A 21653-nucleotide genomic window follows, 5' to 3' on the forward strand; every position below is an offset into this window, starting at 1 on the left:
CACACACACACAGTATATACACACACAGCATGATGACTGAGTGGACCCTGTGTCAATCTCAGCATGCCTCTCTGCTCCGAGGCAGGAGATTCTGTCATCACCGCAGTTACTGTCAGGACGCATAATCAGTAGCCGTGGCAACTAATTAAGAACTGCCTGTCATGCCGCTGGTCAGAGTGCGTGTGTGGGTGTACATATACGAACGGACAAACACGCGTATAATTAACTACCTGTCATAAACACACACACACACCAGACACACACACACACAAGCTTTGCCTAGAAAGTGTGCATCTGCCAGTATGAATCAACATACCCAGTGTGTTACTCACCACGACTGACCAGTTATTGGGCTCGCACACAGCCGCTTCACAGATAAGCTTTCAACCTTACTGGTCTCTTTTTATTTTTCTCTTAATGAGCCAACATCAGTGTGCGTAAGTCCTGGCAGGTGTACACAATTAGTGGGGGTTTTTTTTTTAAGATATTTTTGGGGCATTTTTATGCTTTATTGATAGTGCAGATAGACAGAGGTGAAATGGGGCAGAGAGGGGAGTGACATGCAGAGAACGACCGCGGGCGGGAATCGAACCCGGGTCTGCTGCTGGGCCCGGCCCGGGAGGGGGACGCCTTACCAACTGAGCTAAAGGCGCCCCCGCAATTAGTGGTTTAATACACATGGCAGGTAAGCCATACTTCAGTAAAAGTAGCAAAACGAGAAAATTGCCAACCAATTTCTGTTTCAAGTACTTCAATTTTGAAGATTTGCCACATTCGCCTGTAGGTAGCTGTTTATTGAATGCCTCTGGGGTTTATGCTTTTGGTCAGAGCATTTTAGACATTTGAAGACGTCACCTCAGGCTCTGAGAAATGGCCATTTTTTTCATATATACTTTTAACAATGAATCAGTTACTTTCCATCACAAATGTGGATATTTAGTTTTTTCTAGAAATTTCCTCCGACTGTGACGGACTGCTTTTTATCCGTCACTAACGCTTTGCATCAACTCTCATAAACAAGCAACTAATATAAATGGTCCAGTTCGCTTAACAACATTAAAATCATGTTTCAGCCAGTTGCTCTCCATCTCTTACACAGTATTACCATAGTGAGCATCCACATCCGTCCTCACCACATTAAGCAGTGATGCAGGTTCACTGACTGAAAACTGTGTGTGTGTGTGTGTGTGTGTGTGTGTGTGTGTGTGTGTGTGTGTGTGTGTGTGTGTGTGTGTGTGTGTGTGTGTGTGTGTGTGTGTGTGTGTGTTTGCGCGTGTGCGGTCAGTAATGAGGTGTGACTAGTGTGTGTCAGTGAAAGTTGAGTGATCGGTGTAATGAGCAACAGAACATGGGTGAAAAGAGAGAGCAGACAAGAGGAGAAGAAAGACGGGAGGTGCAGAAAACGGAAGAGGAGGATGTAATAATATATTTTCCTTAACGATTGATTAGACATCTAAAAGGCAGACTGTGTCCCTGCAAGTTGTTTTTTGATGATTCCCTGATGTTTGACGGGACGGGCCAAAGAATGACTGCAAATAAGAGAAAGCATTTTTTCCCGATTCTAGGAAAACCTTACCACTGTATAAGTTGAGATGTGCGCAATACTACGTTAAAACTGGTGACGCCGCACAAACTACTGCTTACAAAGATATCGGATGTTATAAATATTAACGAGGCTGCTAGGTGTGTAGCTTACAACATTACAAATGAAACAAAAGGAATTCTTACCGTTACAAAGTTTTATATATTGTTTGCTTACCTAAAACATTTTTTTTTGTTACAGCCTGTATTATAAACTTGATTCGTTTTGAGTGAACTCATTTTATTAAAGTTTTTACAGTCCTTCGGTGCAATCTAAATATGAAACTAACTTGTGTGGTCAGACTTAAAAATTGATAGATTTTTGGAAGCTAATGCAACCCGATCCAGATCTCCATGTTATGTGTATTAGGTTAGTTCACCTTCATTGTAAGTATTGTCAGAGTAGGTGTCACCTTTAAAAGGGAAGTCACATTTGAAAGGCAAACCAGTCCAACTGACGAAATCGAAGTAAAATCATTGCACCCTCCTCTACTACATCCCTTTGGTTAAATCATAAAAACACTCAAGAGCCGAAAGCTGAAGAATGTGAAACAGAAACAGGCCCCTGAAAGACAAACAGACAGGATTGCAGAGCAGAAACCAATCAGTTTCTGCAAAAGGGGTTCCGGCCAGTTAGCAATGCAAACACACACACACACACACACACCCACACGAGAACAAGGAACAAAGTCCTTCTCTCACGTCTCCATCGGCGTGAATATGGGTCATAGTTTAACCTGACTTCAACCTCATAAGAGAAATCATGCCAATCCTTTCTTGCTCCTTCCTCATGTTTGCCTTACAGAGCGAGACGAGACAAAGAGAAGCCCAGCTCTGCCTCCTATCAAACCAGCGTAACTTTCACTCCCCCATCTGTCCTTATCAGCAGATATGGATGGGGGTTAAGGAATGGAAGAGTGCAGCTGCGAGAGTTTGTTGTGTCAGACTGCTCTGTTTCTTGCCTAGTTTCTTATCACACTTCAAACAGCTCTCGCTCCGTTCTCCCACACACACATTTTTTTTTCTTTTGCTGCCCACTCAGTCTGTATCGTTGACTCCCAATTCATTTCTCCACCATTTTGTTTTAGGATTAGAGCCAAAGTCGGTCTCACTCAGGTTAGGGCCTGCAACGTACATCTAAATAGCTCTTAATCATGGTTATAAGCTCTTTACCTCAACCTGCTCCTTACTGCTCTAATTTTCTTATTAATACCGCAAACTGCTCACTTATCATCCTCCATTGAGCTATGAGACCAAATAATGGTAAGAGTAACACTTGTAAAAATCCATAAAACCCATAAATATATCTATATATATCTGCTAGCCAAGCCATATTTCAAGTTTGTGTCGCTTCACCTCTCAAAGAGATGGAAAATGGTTAGAAGCTGCGACTTCTTGAAGTTAACAGCCATGAAAACAGGCTGCTAGCAACACAACACCGGTTGTTAGCTCTGAGGTTCAGCGGAGACCTCAACACTGGATTCAATTTCCATTTACAGGGCTCAAGACATTAAGGTGATCTGATTCAGTCAGTATACGACAACTAGAAAATGCTGCCACTGTTCACAGTCAAATCTGGAAATAAATCAATTTCACCTTGGTAACACTCATATTGTACACACACACACACACACACACACACACACACACACACACACACACACACACACACACACACACACACACACACACACAAGTCAGGAGCACAGCTTTAAAACAATTTCACATGGTGATTTTTCCTCCCATCTACAAATCCTCCTTGAAACACACATATAATAAATATATTTGTGACAACAGAGAAACCTTTCTAAATTAGCTTACTGGGAAAAGAAGCCAGTAGCAAAGAAAAAAAATGACATCCCAGTCCCAAAGATACATTAGGTTTAAGTTTGTTAGAGCCATGCTTCATTATACTCTAATAACACGCTAAATTGATATTGCAGCGGCCAAGAAAAAATGATTTACAATTCACTTAAGAAGTCAAGACAGACTGCGGTTGTCATAACAGCCGTGCACTGAAAAAAAAACATAAAAAAAAAAATATATATATGTTTTCTGTTAAGCGCTGTCTTTGTTTGCAGTGTCATTTAGAATGATTTGGGCTTTTCCCATTTGTTCTCACAGGTTTTGCTCCGGTCTAGGATGCGTCGGCTGCCAGCAACAATGCTTGTTGAATATTTGCAGATTCTAAGAAAAAGCATTATGAACGTGACCTATGTTCTGAGGAAAAACCGTCATACATATTAAAGATAGACCAGACTATTTAACATTGAAGAAGTTGAGGATCGAGTTACATGCAGTTTTCGTTGTTTCCCCTGTAAGTAGATACGCTTGTAAAAATCTGATTCAGTATTTGACATATTTATATCCAGTAGTCTTTTCATGTAGTCAACTTTAACGTATCACATCAGAGGTCATTTCAACCCCCTAGAATATTCAGCGTTCTATTATTATTCTACTCCATTGATCTAAATTAAGGAGCAGAAATACTGATGAAATACAAGGTGTTTTGTATTTAGAGTCAGTGGTGCTACCATCTCTGAAATTATGGGGCCATGAATAATCAAGGAACAATCAAGTAAATCATCGGTATATCCAAAGAAAGCTTAAACCTGCAGTGTGTAGAATTTGGGGTTTTATTTCCTAGCAGATTTTGTAGAAAGTAATTATAATATCCATAAATACATTTAATTTAGTGCATAATAGCTGAAAAAAAAAATTCTGAGAAAGGGTCTCATATATGTCCAAATTGAGTCTGGTAGTAAATGTGCCAGTGTTTCCCACCACCACTAGTAGTTGTGCCATATGCAAGTACAGGATAATCCTCTTGGGTATTTTATGGGAGAAAAGGAAAAAAACAACATTGTATAAATAGACTTAAGCCTATTATTAGCAACAGAAGAAAGATCTTTTAACAACAGATTATTTTCCTATAAACCTACATGAAATAAAATCCATGCCATGACCTGTATTATCAAGTCCACGTTGTTAAGCTTTCGACACCATCACCAGTAAAGATGAAACCTGTCCATACTGTATGTGCACTGAAAATAAATCCAGTGTTAATGCACAGCGTTGGCTCTGTAAACAGGCATGTTGCTAGCTATGGTGGGTCCCCTTTGTTTACATACAGGTTCACAGACCCTAGGCTGTGTTTCATCACCAGATATTTTTTTTCTCAGCGCGCGCACACACACACACACACTACTTACAGGTGATTGTGAGGAGATTATCACTAACTTTGACAAAAGTGATTTTGTCAACAAGCGTTCTCCAGAATCACCTTTAAGTTAATAAAAAAATCGTCATTCTCTCTCTCTCTCTCTCTCTCTCTCTCTCTCTCTCTCTCTCTCTCTCTCTCTCTCTCTCTCTCTCTTCTGCTACCTCAATTAAAGTCACTCCCCTCCCCACCCTCATTCTCCAATCTCTCCTGCTCTCTCTGGACCACTAACCTTGATTCACTGTTCGTTCTACTCCACTCTGCCTGGGGCTGGGACATGCAAACGCACTAGACACAGACACATGTACAGACACAAAGATTTAGAGGCAAACACACACAGCAGCATAACGCTGTATGGGAGACATTCACATCTACCTCGCCGTGGTTAAGTACAAGTGGTTAGTTTGGGGCCTGCACGAGGGGAAAGCGTGGCTAACCCAAACCACATGTGGCCGACTCGTTCTCACTCCATCCAGAGGTATGTGAGCCTCTGGAGTGTGTGTGTGCGTGTGTGTGTGTGTGTGTGTGTGTGTGTGTGTGTGTGTGTGTGTGTGTGTGTGTGTGTGTGTGTGTGTGTGTGTGTGTGTGTGTGTGTGTGTGTGTGTCGTGTGTTTGGATGGGGGAGGTGTGATAGCAAACGGCAGAAGGAGAAGGGGAGTTGGCGAGCTCCTGGCTTGACTTTAACCTCTAGTTATCCAGGGAACGGTTGTGTTGAGCAGACATGCTGTTTGTAGCCACACTGCTATACATCCACAAGGTTAGCCGCTCGGGGGCTGTCCCACTGTAACTACAGTTTTCTAATGGTGGCCAGTGCATTGGTGGCACTAAATAGGTCTAGTGCTTTGCTCAAGGGCGATGTTACAAGAAGTACAAAGTAGAACAGACTGCAGCTACGGCACATTTAAACGTGACATTGCTCAGAATAAGTTGTGTATAATGTCACTGTATATGTATCATTGATTGAACATCAATAATTGAGTTGTAGTTAATGGTAACGCTGAAATATGTTTAAACGACCCTCGATTAATCACATCCAAGGAAGATGGATGGAACTTGAAACTGAAGAGTAATCTACAGATTTTCCATTGAGTTCACGGTGCCAAAACTACAACTAATGTTTTTCTCCATTGTGAACCCAACAAACACAGACTGAAGGAGCTTAATTTTAGACCTGCACTTAACTTCGTATAGCTCCCTTTGTAGTGAGTGGACTAACCCTGCGAGACAGAGCAACGCTGTGTGTTAAGGTAGCAGTGTGTGTCTGCGTGTGTGAGGTTGAGTGCATGGGACAGTTTGTGTCATGGGGAGGTAGAGCTGTATCTGCTAGCCGTTACTCCAACAAGACAGCTCGCTTGGCTCACGCGCACACACGACCAACACACAAATTAAAGATGCACACACAGACATTTTGTTTACCTTTGGCCCAATATAGACATGGTGACAGTTAACCTAGCCACCTAACACAAAGAGACAGTTTCTTCTACAAAGACTTTTTCATTGGAGGGAGCGGGGGGCTAGTGTTAGTGTGTGTGTGAGTCAGAGTAAATCTGGCCGAACTGAGAACAGAGCAGAGAGAGAAAACGCTAACAAAAGCATTCCAGAAAGTGTGTGAGAGAGATAGCAAGACAGTGAAAAAGAGGGAGAGACAGAGGGGAGAGAGACCTTGACGTGGTAAGGAGGGGGCGAGGTAGAGACGAATGGGTGATAATGTTTTGTGCCAGTGTGACACCTCGGAGAAGAATTTCTTCTTATTTCCGATAAAACATGGAGAAACACCATTGTTTTGTTTGGCAGCAATATAATAAATGACCTCAACTGGGAATGTTTGAAGAAAATCACGAGGAATTTTGTTATTTTGGATAAACAAAAAAATTAAATTTTCTGGTAGTTACTTCTCAATTGTAGCGACTTTCTTCTTGGATCTTTTTTGTAATCACTTGGTTTCAGAATGTTGGTCAGACAAAACAAGCTATTTGAAGAGGTCACCTTCTGCTTTAGGGAATTGTTATGGGAGTTTGTACTTCACTTCTGACAGTTTATAGCACAACCATTGCATTTATTAATACAGAAAAACTATTGGTAGACTGATAATTAACATGATAATCAATTGAGGCCATTCACTTCTGTAATGTTTTCACAGTATCAAATGGTTAGGACACTGAACCGTTGGCTGATTGGGTGGTTGAACATTTGGTTAGACTGTCAGTTGTTGTTGACCAAATGTAGGTCTGCAAAAGATTCAAAATGTCTGTAACTTAATGAATGAGGTTTTATTGCCAAGAGCCCTAATGACTAACCGTGCTTTTGAACTAAACTCACTTTTATCTTATTCCAAAATAACTATTGTTCTTCTTATGTTCCTATTTAATTGTTCCCATGTTGCTTTTCTGTTGCCCTGTGTGCACCTCCCTATGCACAGTACAATTCCCCCCCCCCCTTAAACAGAATCCACACACTTTATCCATGTAATATGACACCATTCAGTCTGGATCTGGGAAACACAAACTCCCACCCTTGATCTTGTTGTGGGGGAAAACAGTGAAACTGGAGAAAGACAGGGAGGAGAGGAGGTAGAGAGTCGGGAGAGAGGGGGAATAAGGATTACATGAGAAGGGGGGAGGGTTTGATAAACATGGTGTTGCTTTGTTTAGGTTAGTGGGCCGTAAATTCCAATGAAAGGGAGGGAGGGAGCAACGAGGTAAAACCGTTAGGAGAAGCTTGTAGGGGAGAAAAGAAGGGAGTCGGACTTGAATATGAGAGAAGAGGAGAGTTTGTTTGACTAAACTGAAGGATTTCACTTGACTCCAAACCAGACACAGTGGAGTCTGCGTAGTTTCAACATCGCTGGGGAGTGTGTGTGTGTGTGTGTGTGTGTGTGTGTGTGTGTGTGTGTGTGTGTGTGTGTGTGTGTGTGTGTGTGTGTGTGTGTGTGTGTGTGTGTGTGTGTGTGTGTGTGTGTGTGTGTGTGTGTTACACTAGTATCAACGTTAAAATAACAAAATTCCTTCACAATACGAATCTCACGGCTACCTTCCAATGAAAACCTCACATGTCCTATTTTGGTGTTTTGGTTGGTTGACGTGTTGATCTGGGGTTGAGTGTTTGTTAGGAATTTCCATGCACTGCCTTCTTATCACATCCAGTGAAAAAGAAAAACTGTGCACCTTTCAAAAAGAAAAAGAAAAAGAAAACTCTGTAGTGCTCTTGTCTGTGCAGCAGAACATCTATGGTCAGTGATTCCCACAAGGGTTTATTCAGTGCTGCTCACTTAAAAACACAAGGGCCTCTGGGAATTATGGCCTCAGTAGGTGTCCTGACCCAACAATGTATGGAAACCATGGAAAATACTATTGTTTAGTTCCATGAATGCATAGGAAATAAATCTTGACAGCTGAATGTTTGAAAGGTATAAAGTGAAGTTGCAAATCAGCAGGCAGCCCTGGCCCCTCTATACATTGGTGGTGATCTTCCCTGAGAACTATATGCGATTCAGTCGAAATGGCCCTTTTCAAGATTACCACGCAGTTAAACTATTTTGTGAGGTTTCTATTGTGGATTTAAATGGAATAAATTCTGCCTATGCCATGAAGAGAGTCCTTCCACGTCCAATGGAATAGATGGGCTACAAAAACATACTATCCTTGGCTGAAGGCTGGCTATCTTACAAAATCATGGCCTTACAAAGTCAATGCCTCTATTTCCCAGCGTCAAATTGAAAGTCTTCAAAGAGCTTGTTTTGTGCAACCGACAAAGATTCAGCATACAATGATACCAATCTGCATGTATCACAGACAGTGTTTCAGAAATCAAGGCCGACTAAGAACCAACCGGGAGACTGACAGACAGATGTTCAACATTTACATGTCTGTCTGCACACTGACTGACTCCCACACACAGCCTGTCTGTTGGAGTGATGGACTGTAGGTGTGTACATGTGGACGCCATCGCTGTCAGGCTGACCATGTGTCTGCAGTCATGTAGTCATTTGCAGACCGGAGGGACACACACACAGACACACACCGGTGGCAGGCAGGCAGACAGACAGACCAAACGACAGATTAGGATGGCGGATAGGCATTAAAAAAACAGTGTAACATCACTCATGGGCTAAACGATAGATGTGGAATATATGACTTAAATCTCTGCTTAAACAGGCAGACCGACAGATAGAGGAGCAGTATTGTGGTGATGTGAAGATACATGGTCGGGGGATGGAGATGATAATCTTAATGGACTGGTCATCCATATGTGAGCCCACACACACACACACACACACACACACACACACACACACACACACACACAGTAGGGTTTATGTATCTCGAAAGCTTTCTACAGCTTTCTACTTAAATCAGCTTAAAGTCCAGAAGAGAGTTATTAGAAAGGAATGTAAGAACAGCTAAAAAATAAAATGGTGTCCTTTTTGATATCAGGAAATACATACTTTGCCCGTGTGGCTGAAAGTGACTGGAGCAGAATGTCCTCTGGGATTTTATCATGAGGCAACCCACAGAGAGAGATCAGGAGACTTACTATGGTATGCTGCACAAAGATTGCTTATGGCTACTTTTGTATGTGTGTGTAGTGCAGCTTCATGACAGATGTCTTCTTAACTGGACTAATGGAAACCACTCCAGCCACTGCCTGTAGCCACACACACACACACACACACACACACACACACACACACACACACACACACACACACACACACACACACACACACACACACACACACACACACACACACACACACACACACACACACACACACACACACACTCTCTCTCTCTCTCTCTCTTTGGCCATGTCTATGAATCCAGTCCACCTGAAGGCTAACATAAAGAGGCTCCATCTTTATACATATGCAAGCACACACACAAGAAGCGTTGCTGTCACATTTACTTAACATACAGACTAAACCATTGCCTAAAGTTAAGTTTTAAAACAATCTTATGGTACCTGTCACTTTAACGATTCTTATCTTAATTTGTCTCAAGTGTCTCTTAAGGTGCTTTGAGGCCGGCCAAAATAGCCCTAGCAAGAATTCTAAAAGTCAAATGCTCCTAAAAGGTCATGTATGTAAGGTCCTTTTTTAGATTATTTTTGAGAAATCCATCTTTCTGATGTGGTTTTTTAGTAGAGGAAGACAAAAGAGAGTGAGAAAAAAGGAGAAGTGTTGTGAGGTGGCACACATTCCAGGACAGATTTCAAGCGAGGATGGTGGGTTACACATTAGCCAAAATGAGCCACCAGAATTCCCCCAAACATTGAGTGTTCACAGTGGGTTTGGTTGGACCACAATAACGTCAAACATTTGCTAAACTTGCGGGACAAAGGCAGGGTTTGGTTACAGAGACGACAGGGAAAACCTGGAGATTCCCTGTAAGGTTTCTGCCCCCGAGGACGGCACACCAAACAGGTTTAGGATGAGCACATCACTTTAGAGTCGATCCACATGAGTGTGTTAATGTCAACATCATAGTATTATTTGGCTAGTTTGAGATTTGCCATAATTGTAATTTTAAAAACTCCATATCTCTTTGGGGTTGTGAGTTAAATGATAGACAAAAAAAATCCACAGTCCACAGATAATCAATCCAATCTCCTTCAAAATACCGTTAAAAAATGTGGAACCTATCCTTTAAGAGACCTTTTATTGATTCCTAACGCATATAGTCACTCACAACATCAAATGCTGTAGGAGTTGCACATACATCCTCTCTCAGGGAGTGAGCCGAGTGTAATCTACTGGAATTAGTGTGAGCTGATGTAGAACCTGACAAAACCATTTTCAAGAAACCTGTCCTGCTTAATATGAACTGACAGTATTTTCTGCCTCACCGGGCTTCCGTTAGGTCCCTGATATTTGCATTAAATAATTTGTGTTTTGGATCATGGCATTCTAAATCCTGTGTTTAACTCCCACACATAGAGTTCCAGATACCTTTTTTGGAAGTTAAAATATGAACATAACTGCTTTGATTTTCTTATAATTTAAGCCTGGTGGGATAGCACGCTCTACAGTTACAGCGTGATCATTCTGGAAGTCTCAGCAGCTTGAAGCGTCTCTGCGTGCACTTCACCAACATGCCACTTTCACAACAAAGAAACTACAACTCCCTCATTAACGACCGTCCGCTGTGAGAGTTTATGTGTGAAAGAGAGAGGACAACGTTTATTTGAGTGAGTGTGTGTGTGTGTGTGTGTGTGTGTGTGTGTGTGTGTGTGTGTGTGTGTGTGTTTTCGTGTGTGTGTTTTTGTGTAGGAGATAGGTGCGAGACTGAGGGAGAGGTTGTGTGGTGGCTAAAGTGGGCAACTAAAATTGGAGTCAGTAGCCCCTTTTACACAGCCAGTGAAAGCCGGGAATATGCTGGAATTTCGGCCCTCCGCCCTGCTGTATAAATGCGACCGTTGCGGAACTAGGGAAGAAAGGTGCGAGAGATTGTTCCGGAAATTTTACTACCTCGGGGGGTAGTAAGATTCCCGACACAATCAGTTCCATAGCCTACGTTCTAAACATGCGACCATGTTAGCAGTTGAAGGACGTGTGTTTAACATTAATCACGGCTGCCTGATGTCCCGTAAAAATCACCAAATAAAAGGAACGGCGTATAATCTAGCTGGTCATAAGGTCCGCTGCTCAGTCCAAACCCCCGCACTTCATATTGCAGAGTTTATGAGTCTATTTCTGCCCGGGGGAAGTTGTACAATGGGAAAGCTAGGCTAGGCTAAGCTAGGCTAAGCTAGGCTGCGACCGGATCGCCGCCGCTATTATTATCCTAAGTCTGAGCGTATATCCACACTTTATTTCTGTCTACAGTAACGTGACTTCACACACTGTGTGTATGTGTATGTGTGTGTATGTGTATGTCTGAATGGCAGAGCACTGCACTGTGAATATCTCCTCACGATCCGCTCACACACAGTACAGACAGGTAGCGGATTGGGACAAGATGTTCACAGTTTTTGACAGAAGGTGATTTTTTTTGTCAGAATCGCTGACTCCACCTTTAAGTGGACATTGAAGTGAAGGTGTGTGTGTGTGTGTGTGAGTCTACTGCAGGATCAAAGTTACTCAGAGCTCCTTTATTAAAGACCAAGCTCAACTAAACAAACAGCACCTGGAAACTTCAAAACTTACCGACAGCTGTCTAGCCTCACAGAGACGGACAAAGACAGGCGGGGCGAGACGCACATGGCAAACAGATTAACTGACAGCCCGGTTGGCACAGTCACAAAGACAGACAACAGCAAAACCGGCGCGAGATGGCTTCAAATATTTCATCAATTCAATTCAGGTTCACCATTGTAGCCATTAGAACAAAGCTGTAGACTTGAGCTGAAAGTTCTATGAAGCACCAAAAAGTATGCGGCATTGAATCAAATATTTTGAGCAAGCATCAAATAGTTCATGGTCCCATTAAACATATAGTTTGAATACCTTTATACATCACTGCACACTGGCACAGCACAAGGTGAAATAGACGACAATAAATGAGCAAACAGGATGGTTAGTCAAACGGGATTGGTTAGTCCAAACCTGAAGGCTAAAAGATGACTGTGGACACATAAAACTAAGCATGAGACAATGGACGTCTTCACATTGAAAAAAGGGAACTTCAAGTGACAGTAAAGGTGAAAAAGACTAGGGACTAATGAAGTTGACATCAAACATTAGATGACAAAATGGCCACGGCGATGATGACTATGATGACAGATGAAGATGGCTACTGGTCACTCACCCTTTTCAGAACGCCCCATGTGAGCTGGGTCCATCGGGAGCAAAGCAGAGAATAAGAAGAGAGAATTAGATTGGAAATAGCATGCAACAGGCCAATAGTTACACCCAAGACAAAAAGGATATTTGTCATCACATCAAAACAGGAAGAAAATGCATATTCACGGCAATTTGGAAGCAGGAACTAGAGAACTCAAATGACCAATCGGATCATTTTCTGGCAAAATTATGATTGGCTGCAGTTGTTGTTAGCATTCTGCACAGCATGACAACCGAATCAACTTCAGAAATCATGTAAATTGACTTATATAAAAAAAAGTATATAACCTACCATGTCACACACAGAAGGCTGTATTTAAAAAAGTAGGACAATCTGTTGACTTGCACATGTTTTCCTAACACACACTATTTAGCCAACAGATGCCCATCCTCAACCTTTACCCTCTGCTTCAACTCACCCCTAATGGTAACCCTAAAAATAAGCTTTTTTCCCATGACTGTCTGCACCTGCCGCCACTTCTCCCAATCTCTCTCTCTCACACACATACATACACACACACACACACACACACCACCAGCTTTGTCCCCATTATATGTATCATTATCATCACCACACACTAGACTACACAACTGGTGCTGAGGCTGCTCACATCTGTGTCTGTCTGTGTGAGTGTGTGGGAACGGGAGAGAGAGAGAGGGTGTGCATGTGTACTGTAATGTAATTAATCAGCGGAGAGTGTTGATTACTTAATCCGTCATTATCCAACGATGTGTGTAAGTGTCCGTGTGTGTGTGTCCGTGTGTGTGTGTGTGTGTGTGTGTGTGTGTGTGTGTGTGTGTGTGTGTGTGTGTGTGTGTGTGTGTGTGTGTGTGTGTGTGTGTGTGTGTGTGTGTGTGTGTGTGTGTGTGTGTGTGAGGCAGCAGTGTGTTTCAAGGCCCTCATGTACAGACAGCTGTGACCAGAGCCAAACAGGGCAGAGCAGAGATTGATGATACTGGACCAATACCATCATTCATCTGGGATGTGATATTTTAGTAATAGGGGATTTGTTTTTTTGGACGTTACCACCTCCCTTGGTTTTCCAATGGGACATTAACACTTTTCTTGGTTCACTTCCTGCTCACTGACTTGATGATTTAACACCCATCATGTACCAGTATCTAAATGATAATCCTGACCATAACATTAGGTACATTTACCACCTGCCTGTTCTTATGGAAATGTCCATTTTGGTATGAAATGCCTGAGGAGAAACACCAGAAACATATTGAGAATGAGCTTGTTTGATTGGTAATATTTAAGAAAGGGAATATGCAATAAGGCTGATGGTAACATTTGTATTGCAGTCCCTGCCTGTTACACTTAAGAAAAAGCATGCAATGCTATGCTGCCACACTCACTGTTGCATTGTTACAAGCCTCTTCTCCGTTCCCCCCAAAAATAGCATAAAAAGAGCAGGGTTTTCAGATTAGACATGGACACATCTTGTTGTTGTGGCCAGTTCAATTCAAGATGGAGGCCCCTCTCCATCACCATAACAGCTGCTAATTAGAACAAGGCAGTAGGCACATGTATAAAGTAGGGACATTGAGATTTGATACAAAAAAAAGTAAACTCCAAATGTCACGATTTGCTACTTGTCTTGTATTGGTCGGAAGCAACAAGCAGTTTATGATGTCACCTTTGTGGACAACAAAATTGCGATTGGGATTTTTCGCCACTTTTTGGCAGTTTGAAGACAATGCTTAATTTCGTTTTAATGCTTAATGTCCTGATTACTTCAATAAAGTCAATGGAAATGACATCATCATCTATCTGATCTACAGTGCAAACCCTTAGGAAATTGAGTTTGAAATGATTTCAAACAGAGAATGACAGCAAATTGTTCAATTGAAAAAACAGGAACTACATTTTACATACTTGGTTATGAAAAGTGTCTTTCAAATCAACCAGAAGAAGCAATGATGAAAGCAATCTCAATTCTAGCACATGTGGGGAAGACGCAACAATGTTCCATGATGTGTTCCTGCTGTTGGATTCATCTTGTCACATCATAGAGATAGTTGATGGAGATGCGTGCCAATTCATGCTTTTTCTGCCAAAAGCTCAAAAATGATCTTGACGCCATTTGAATGGAAACTTCTCTTGTGACTAGCTGGGAATCCTGTCATGATACATACGTTTTCATTGCACAGCATTGTGTACAGAAGTCTGAAGCACAACCTGTGCCAACCATGTAATGCTCTCGCTCTTAACTCTCTGATGACAGCAGGAGGCTAAAAGGTTGAGCCTTGGCTATGTGTCGCATATCCATTTTTCAACACAAAACCTCAAACTCAATCACATACACACACGCAGAAAGTCTAATGAGGGATTAGCTAATGAATTCTCTCAACAGATTAATTACATTTTGCACACGCGCTTGTGTGCCTGAAGAAATGAGCCTGTGCTTTCGAAGAGATGGATTTTTATTTTTTCTTAAATCTATCACAAAATTGAAAACCGTATAAACAGATTGGCTTTGGAGCAAGGCAGCGCTTGATTTGAAGTGAAGACATTAAGAGGGATCTGAAGGACAGCGGACTGAAGCCTTTACTTTTAACAAGAAAATAAATAAAAACAAGCTCTTGATTTGGTGCCATTGTACGTGGCACGAGTAGAATGAGGAGAGGCACTTTCATATGAATCTAAATGAGAGGCAAACAGTGCACATGCTCATTTTTCTACCACTGTCCTCCGGAGGGCCTAAAAGCATCGGCCTGCGTCTTTCTCTTCAAGTGACAGCAACACACATGAGTTGACACACACATTTGCTCCGTGCGCACACACACACACAGGACATGACAGAAACACACACACACACACACACACACAAAACACGCCCTCCTGCCGTTTTCACAGTCTCTTGAGTGGAGGAGATGCCCACGGCCAAAAACCAATGGTTGCATTTCTTGTTTTTTTCCCCTCCTCCTCCTCTCCCTCTCCTGTCCTCTCCCTCTCCTCTCCTCTTTCTCATTATCACTCTCTCCCCTTTCTCTGAGGGAAAACACACATTTTTATTCCGTCTTCCAATTGGAGCTGAAAAGTAATTATAATTAAACCAACTTGGTTTCTAATGTTGAAAATACTAAAATAATTTGCAATTATAATGAAAGCAGCTCAGATGTTGGTGTTGAGTATAGCAGAGGCAGCCCTCCTAATTCATCTGGAGACACTAATGGAAAACAATTATTTCACTTCATTAAGATTAAAGACGCCTGGAATCTGTGTCACGGCTTGATCAGAGAGGAGACGGATTTAGAAAGTTGTCAAATGAACACAAATCAGTTAGTGACTTTGTAAAGGCCTGAGACACACATATTTATTATAGTGATAAGTGATAGGCAAAAACAAGACTGCCGAAAAAACAGCACGATAAGGCAGATTTATACAAATGCCATAATTTATAGCTTGACTTTCCTAATGGGAAACTGGAAGATAAAGAGTGAAATGAGACAGACTTTAGAGAGAGAAGACATCTGAACACAAATCTCAAAGTGACTTTTTTTTTTAATATGACAGAAAGTTTTCATATCCTTGCTATGGATTTTTTCCTCTGTTTCCTTTCAGTGTTCAGTGACGCTGCATCACGTCATCCATTCTCTTTGATTGCGTCAAATAATGCCCACTTTTTCCCGATGATACCTCACATTGGTTGGCTGTATATTAACCATGTGCCTTTTAACCGTGTCAGCTCCGTTAAACATGAAGAGACCAAATGATACAGCTGGCCGCGATAACAATGACTGTTCTGACATCCAGCATGCCCTGCACTGCTCTCCCTTTGTACCAAATACAACTTCTTGTTTTCAAAGTGCTCTACACATTTGTCTCCTTAATCATGTCTTTCTTTTTTCTCAAGTCCGTACAATCCCTAGAAATACGGTCCTTTCACTGCAATTAGATTAACTTTTTTGCTGGATTTGATTTTTTAAACCGCTATTGCTGGCTTTTTTTTTCGTTTTTTATGTATTGATTCCACAACACAATGCATGCTCGCTCTCTATTTTTTTTAACCCCCTTTAGTTTCCACACTAATGATAGTCTAGTCCACCTCCTCCCGTTATCTGTAAAGCAGCATCTAGACACTAGTATTTACTTGCAAATTAACAGCACTCCGATTTCGTTAAGAGGCCTCAAAGACATTCCACACGTTACCCGGAGGGCCAAATGGCCACAAGGGAGGCGGAGAGGGGGGCACTAACACCTTCACAGATGAAATGGTAATTAATGTGTAATTCCTATGCAAATCATTTAGCAAATGCCGAGGCAGAAAACGATGCTTTTGTACTATTTCTGGTTATTTCAAGAACTTCAATGGGAGAACGATGTGTCTCTTTATTACGACCGTATATGGCTTTAGTATGATTTTGGAGGTCAGCTGTTTAACAGCTGTGTGATTCTTTCTCTCTCTCACTCTCTGTGTGTTGATGGACTTCAGAGACGAACAACCGCTTAAATGCAGAAACAAAACGCACAGCAGACACTCAAACAGAGACCCAGGTAGAGAGAGAGTTTGAGAGAGAGATGCAGCAAATATACGAGTACACTCCGATCGGTCCTGCAGCAGCACAGCTAAAGGATAACTCCCGTCTGGAGTTCATTTATTAGGGGACTTTTGCATTGGCATGATCGTCCCGGAGCGCATCGAGCAGTATTCAACCGTTGAAAGCCTTTCTCGCCGCACAGGGACGTGTTTCTGCAGACTAGTACACTCGGCTATGAAAAGGGAGCAAACGAACACTTTGCGACTGTTTGAAGTGCGGTCCGTGAACAAGCTGAAGTCCGCGAGAAAGATGTTTCATATGTCCCCGGAAAAATATCCATTAGTTTAATGCATTTAGGCTTCCAAAAATAATGACATGCAGACGGTTTCATGCAGTATATGACTATTGGTCTGTATTTTGCATGCAGCGCGAATAAAAGTTGGAACAGAAGAAGAGAGATCATTTGGTTTGCAAAGAGGAAAAAAAACGCTCGCGGCGCTTGCGAACCGACCACTGCCTCATGTAGGCAACACAGGAGCAAAAGACTTACAACAATACTTATAAACACATCATAAACCATATATGCTGACACCTATTACATATTAGTAGCTTTCTAAATGCGTTAAAAGGGAGTCCGGAGGTTTTATCGAGGCAATCACAGGATGAAAACACCATAAAGTAGCCTACAAAATCCAAATCATTTGAACAACCATACACAATATAGCATAAGTAATCGCTGTTATAGCATATTAGGATTGTGTAAGGGGTATATCGGTGCATACAGTAACTTTTTCTACATCCATGCGCTGTTGCCGAGGCTGCACCGCGGAGTGGTGAACGATGTTTCTTCCACACTGTCCTACGAGCTCCATACTCCCCTTACAATGCATTCTGTTAAACGGTAACGACATGCAAAACGCTGTATGTGTTATTCACTGTAGACCTGAAATCCTGAAAAATCTTCTGCTCGGAGTCATGCGCAAAAAAAGAAAAGAAAAAAGCCCGAACAAAAATATTGCAACTTTGTTTTTAGAACCTCTAAGTTTGAGTCTACAATCCAGTCCTTTTAGGTATGTGTTAATCATCCGTGCAAGCAAAAGCAACCCACTTTACAAACATACTGAATATACAAACAAAACCGACTCGCATAGCAGGCTACAACGTCAGAACACATTTTGCAGTGTTTAACGGCAACACAAAAATAACGCCAGGCAAACCTGCGTTACACATTCAACATAATTTGAAAACAGCCACAAAACGGGCACGCGACGGTCTGTTTTCAACACGGACGCTAACTTTTCTCCAGCACCCATACACACCTGTCAGGAATTCACTCGCGTATACACTTACAACAAAACTGGTTCTGAAATCGTCCCAACTTTGCTTTCAACCCACACGAAACCTTTTATAAACTGTGAGTGTTCGATGCTGTTTTTCCTTACCTGTCGGTATTTGGCCGGAGACAACTGAGGAGATGACAAACAGGAGTCCCAGGCATACGGAGAAAAGTGTATCCATGTTTTAAAAAAACGTGGCGGTTGTGTTCAAGTCTGTAACAGTTTTTCCCCTCCGAAAAGTTTTTTTCGTTCCCCCCCTGCGAGGTCCTCCGTCTTTGCTCTTCTTTGTTGTTGTTTTTACTCTTTTAATGGGTTGTTATTCCTCCTGTTGGTGTGGATTCAGTCGCCCCATTCTCTCCTATCAACGGTTTCTCTTTTCGCTTCCTACGGGCTCTCGCAGACACTACTTTGTTTCACGCAGAGTGCGAGTGAGGGAGAGCGCGCGACCCAAAGAGAGAGCGAGCTCGAGAGAGGGGGGAGCGCGAGCGCAGCAGAGAAAGTGCGTGACGTCACGAGGCAGGAGTTGATTGGGGGGAAAACAAATATAAGAAACAAAGTGTTTCACAAAAATGTATTGTGGCTTTTGACGCGTGGTGTATCAATTTTGAATTATGTTCTAATAATGTTACATATTAGTAGGCCTATTAATGTTTTTTTTTTCAAACAGGCTATAGGCTTATAGGCGACTGAACCATTCCCATTATAAATGCAATCACCACCTTTATAAGTAAAAAGTACTGTATATTAAAATTTAAGATGAAATATTGCAGGACACATCTATACAAGTCCTTCAAATGAAGCCTCGTATTTTTTTTTGTATATTTTCTCACCATCACTCACTGTTTGTTCCTATTTTCATAGTGGTGGAATGTGTATTTACTTAGGTGTGTCATTACATTAAACATGTTTTAATCCTCTATCCCACATCCTCTTAATGTATTGTATAGTGAAAGTATTTTTAGTGATTTTCAACTTGTTTTTTAGCTCTCTGGTCTGGATCATTTAGCAGCTGCTTAAGAGCCATGGTATATTCCCCTCGGGAGTTGGCAAAGACCAAAACACAGTTAATATTGACTGTACCGTTCACCAGGTGGAAAGAAACAAGACTCCAAACGAATGATAATGGTTATGCTTATCCCCTGGATGTATAAATAAGAAACTGTTTGCTAACAATTTTGCCATATCAACTTAAAAGAGGATGATATGTCTGGAGTTAATTGCCAGGAAAATCATTAATTGCAGGTTGTTACATCAATACATATATGAGTAAACAGTGGCAGCTGTAGTTGCTTACAACTGCTTAGAAATTATTCTGAATATGTATGGCTCAGTCTAAGACCATGTGTATAGTATCTGAATCCCCAAATCCATTCAGCCACCCCACCCCCTAAAGGCAACCCTGCTAATAAAGTTATAGAATATAATGGAAATGGAAAGGGAAATAGAAACAACCGATATACTCAACAGACACTAAAGAAACAGGAAAGACAAACATATGCAGGTAAATTGATCTCATGTTAAAATTCTATATTTTTATCACATGCCAACATTTGTGTTTATGTCAAATGTCAACTGAATTTAAAGCAGAGAAAGATTGCACAGAGACATACAGCGAGTTCTGCAGGATATAAAATCATACTCTTTCAAAGACACAAACCAGAGTGCCGAGGTTTGGGATTTGCAACGTCATCAGGTTGTACGTCCAGGAGGTGCTTTCGTTTTGATTTAAAGGAGACCTTGTGGAGAGTTGGTGGCCTGTGAACGTTAGTGTGTTTTTTTATTTCTGCTAAGAACCGTTCTGTCAAAAATTGATTTAAATTACCTTTGATTTTTTTATTTGATTTGTTTTGCAGGATGACCTTTATATCCCTGGCTTCAGACAGTTAAATGCATTGCCAGAAAAACTTACTTGCATTTAGTACAGGTTACTAATTTTCTCTGGGTACTTGTGCATTATAGATATGATACTTGCTTTAGCACCCATTTCTGTATGTTCCTGGTGGAATAAAAAAAAATAATGTGCCCACATGCCACCATCTGCGAGCGGCGCTGACAGCCTTACGTGTCAAAGCGGGGCTGTATGACATCATGGCAGGCCTGCCAGAAAAAGACAAAATAGATGTTTTGATTTAAGTACGCAGCACAGCTAAAAATATGTGGTGTGGATGGAAATCTGAGAGAAAGGGAACCGCTGTGTATCCTCTTAGTGCATTTTGTCTCTGTTAGTGCCTCATCTCCCACATCACAGGAAAAAAGATATCTCCTTCTCCCCAGTTTCTGGTTGTGGGAGGAATATTCACACTGGGAAACAATACATTCATTTCCAGTCTTACCCAGAGCTGCTGGCATGTTGGTTGTGCTGGTAATTATCGGTGTTTATGATTTTTAACTGTCTTGCAAATAAACCTGGGTGACATGTCACCAAATATCACTCTTAACCTGCTGCCCTGCTTCAGCGTGAATTTGCTATTGTTACACAGTGTGGGTATCCACACTGTGTAAAAGTGTTTTGGGCGACTGTGGCTCAGTTGGTTGAGTGGGTCGGCCGATGATCAAAGGGTTGGAGGTTCGATCCCCGCCCTGCCACCTGTGTCATAGTTGTTGTGTCCTTGGGCAAGACACTTCACCCACCTTGCCTCGTGTGAATGTCGATAGTTAGCCTGCTATCGGTGTATGAATGTGTGTGTGAATGGTAACGTGTAAATGGGAACAGGTCTCCCTTGCAAAAGAGTCTTCGGACTCAATGGGATATACCTGTATAAATAAAGGTTAAAAAAAAAAAATCCAGCCATTACTGTATACAGCAGTGTGTATCCACTGTTGTCGTTTGCTGAAGTTGCAGGTTCCTAGTTGTTATTTGCTGTTATTTCTCTCCTACACAACACCGCCGCCGCCATGCCATACTTTTGTAAACATTAATGCAGGAGGCTTTTAAAGTTGCTGGTTTTCGCACAGTTGGATGAAATACCTTCGTCTCAGAAATGCATGGGCATATATAGTGGAGACAATTTGCGGTCGCGAATGTCTGTGTCGCCCTTTCCAAATATCACAGTGTGTATCAGTAGACTTTATTCCAACCATTGTCTTTCAAAGTGAGAATTTCTGGGTCTGCAGCGAGTCCAAGATGTTTTTATCCCTCCTACTGCTGTCTTTTAAAATAAAAAATTCTATCCCTCACGTCAAACCAAACTATCATGTTGCAACTCTTATATGGCTACAGATGGCAAAATCCAGCCGGGCGAAAACA

At 41.7% G+C, this 21653-nt stretch overlaps 1 protein-coding gene across 3 annotated transcripts in view; it reads right to left on the reverse strand.

The window, feature by feature from the left end:
* Positions 1 to 18813, reverse strand: part of ptprk (protein tyrosine phosphatase receptor type K) — a 110199-nt gene extending 91386 nt beyond the window's left edge. For all 3 annotated transcript variants that reach the window (XM_080047445.1, XM_080047444.1, XM_080047443.1), the window contains exon 1: positions 18512 to 18813. In XM_080047445.1, the coding sequence (XP_079903571.1) occupies positions 18512 to 18587 (76 nt within the window). In that variant the 5' untranslated portion in view covers positions 18588 to 18813. The remainder of the gene's footprint in view (positions 1 to 18511) is intronic.
* Positions 18814 to 21653: the final 2840 nt, after the last annotated feature.

Source organism: Ammodytes marinus (assembly GCF_949987685.1).
Source record: "Ammodytes marinus genome assembly, chromosome: 19".
Taxonomy (NCBI): domain Eukaryota; kingdom Metazoa; phylum Chordata; class Actinopteri; order Uranoscopiformes; family Ammodytidae; genus Ammodytes; species Ammodytes marinus.